The following is a 1,109-nucleotide window of genomic DNA, read 5'->3' on the forward strand; positions in this document are numbered from 1 at the left end:
CTACTATTATGATGACTACTACTGCTGCTGCTGTTGTATCCTCTACCTATCCGGACTTGAGTCAAGATGGACGGACTGTTTGACACGTTGGCTAAAGGACCTGCTGCGTGGTTCATTGCTTTATGGGGGTGATCGAGAGGTCGAGTTTCTCCTTCTCTTCTTGTATCGACAAGACCTTCTCTTTGTAGAATTGAAGAAGAGGAAGAAGAAGAAGAGCTTCCTCTTTCTCCTTCATGGCTGCGTTTATGAGAAGTGTTTGACACTGAGAGATAGGCAAGAGGAGAGGATGAAGAAGACCGAAGAGCCCCCTTAGACGATGTGCATGCTGCTGTCGCCGCTGCTTTGTGACCTAAAGGATCACGCAGAGCTTCCTCTAAAGAAGCTTCAGGTAAGTATGTTGGATGTAAGCATGCATCTTTACTATTGCCGTTCATATACACATTTGCATGGGAGCCTCCTCCTCCTCCTTCCCCAGGAGAGCAGGTAGGAGGCGGAGTATCAGACGAAGATGGGAAGGCATGACGTGTAGAAGGATAGGTTGACGTAGGTGGGGGAGGAGTAAGAGTAGGTGTAAGTGCGATTCGTGAAGATGAAACAGGATGTACGAGAAGGTGAGGAGGCTGATCTTGTCCCTGCTGTTTTGACGGCGCCGGTCCTCCTTGGAGGTGATGTGAAGAAGGTGGAGAAGAGGGCTTAGTAGGATTTGACGAAGGTGTAGAGGACATGGGAGGAAGAGGCGAAGAAGGAGGAAGAGGGAGAGCTGAAGAAGATGAAGAGGAAAATGGGGCAGGAGGAAGCGAGGCTTGTTGTAGAGACCGAGATGCAAAAAGCACATGCAATCGCATATCTTGCTCAGCTAGCTGTCCTTGAAGTTGCTCGATCTGTTGCATGTAATGAGTCCTTAGAGTCGCTAAACGATCCCCTGCATCATACGAACTCTACGACACACAAGGAACGAAGGAAGGAAAGAAAGAAAGAAAGACGAGGAGAGAACACGTTTAGCAACAAGACCAGTAGAGGTAACCCGGATCATACGGGATAGAAAGGAAAGGGAAAACCTACTGCGAGAAGGTGCCACGTGTATGAGTTCGGGTGTACATACACCCCAT

At 48.7% G+C, this 1,109-nt stretch overlaps 1 protein-coding gene across 1 annotated transcript in view; it reads right to left on the reverse strand.

Annotated features, from left to right (window-relative positions):
- Positions 1 to 938, reverse strand: part of CSUI_011012 (uncharacterized protein) — a 1,231-nt gene extending 293 nt beyond the window's left edge. The window contains exon 1 of the mRNA XM_068071113.1: positions 5 to 938. Coding sequence (XP_067916911.1) covers positions 5 to 890 — 886 coding nt within the window. The 5' untranslated portion in view covers positions 891 to 938. The remainder of the gene's footprint in view (positions 1 to 4) is intronic.
- Between the last annotated feature and the right edge of the window lie 171 nt (positions 939 to 1,109).

This window comes from Cystoisospora suis (genome assembly GCF_002600585.1).
Source record: "Cystoisospora suis strain Wien I chromosome Unknown contig_9301, whole genome shotgun sequence".
Lineage (NCBI taxonomy): Eukaryota > Apicomplexa > Conoidasida > Eucoccidiorida > Sarcocystidae > Cystoisospora > Cystoisospora suis.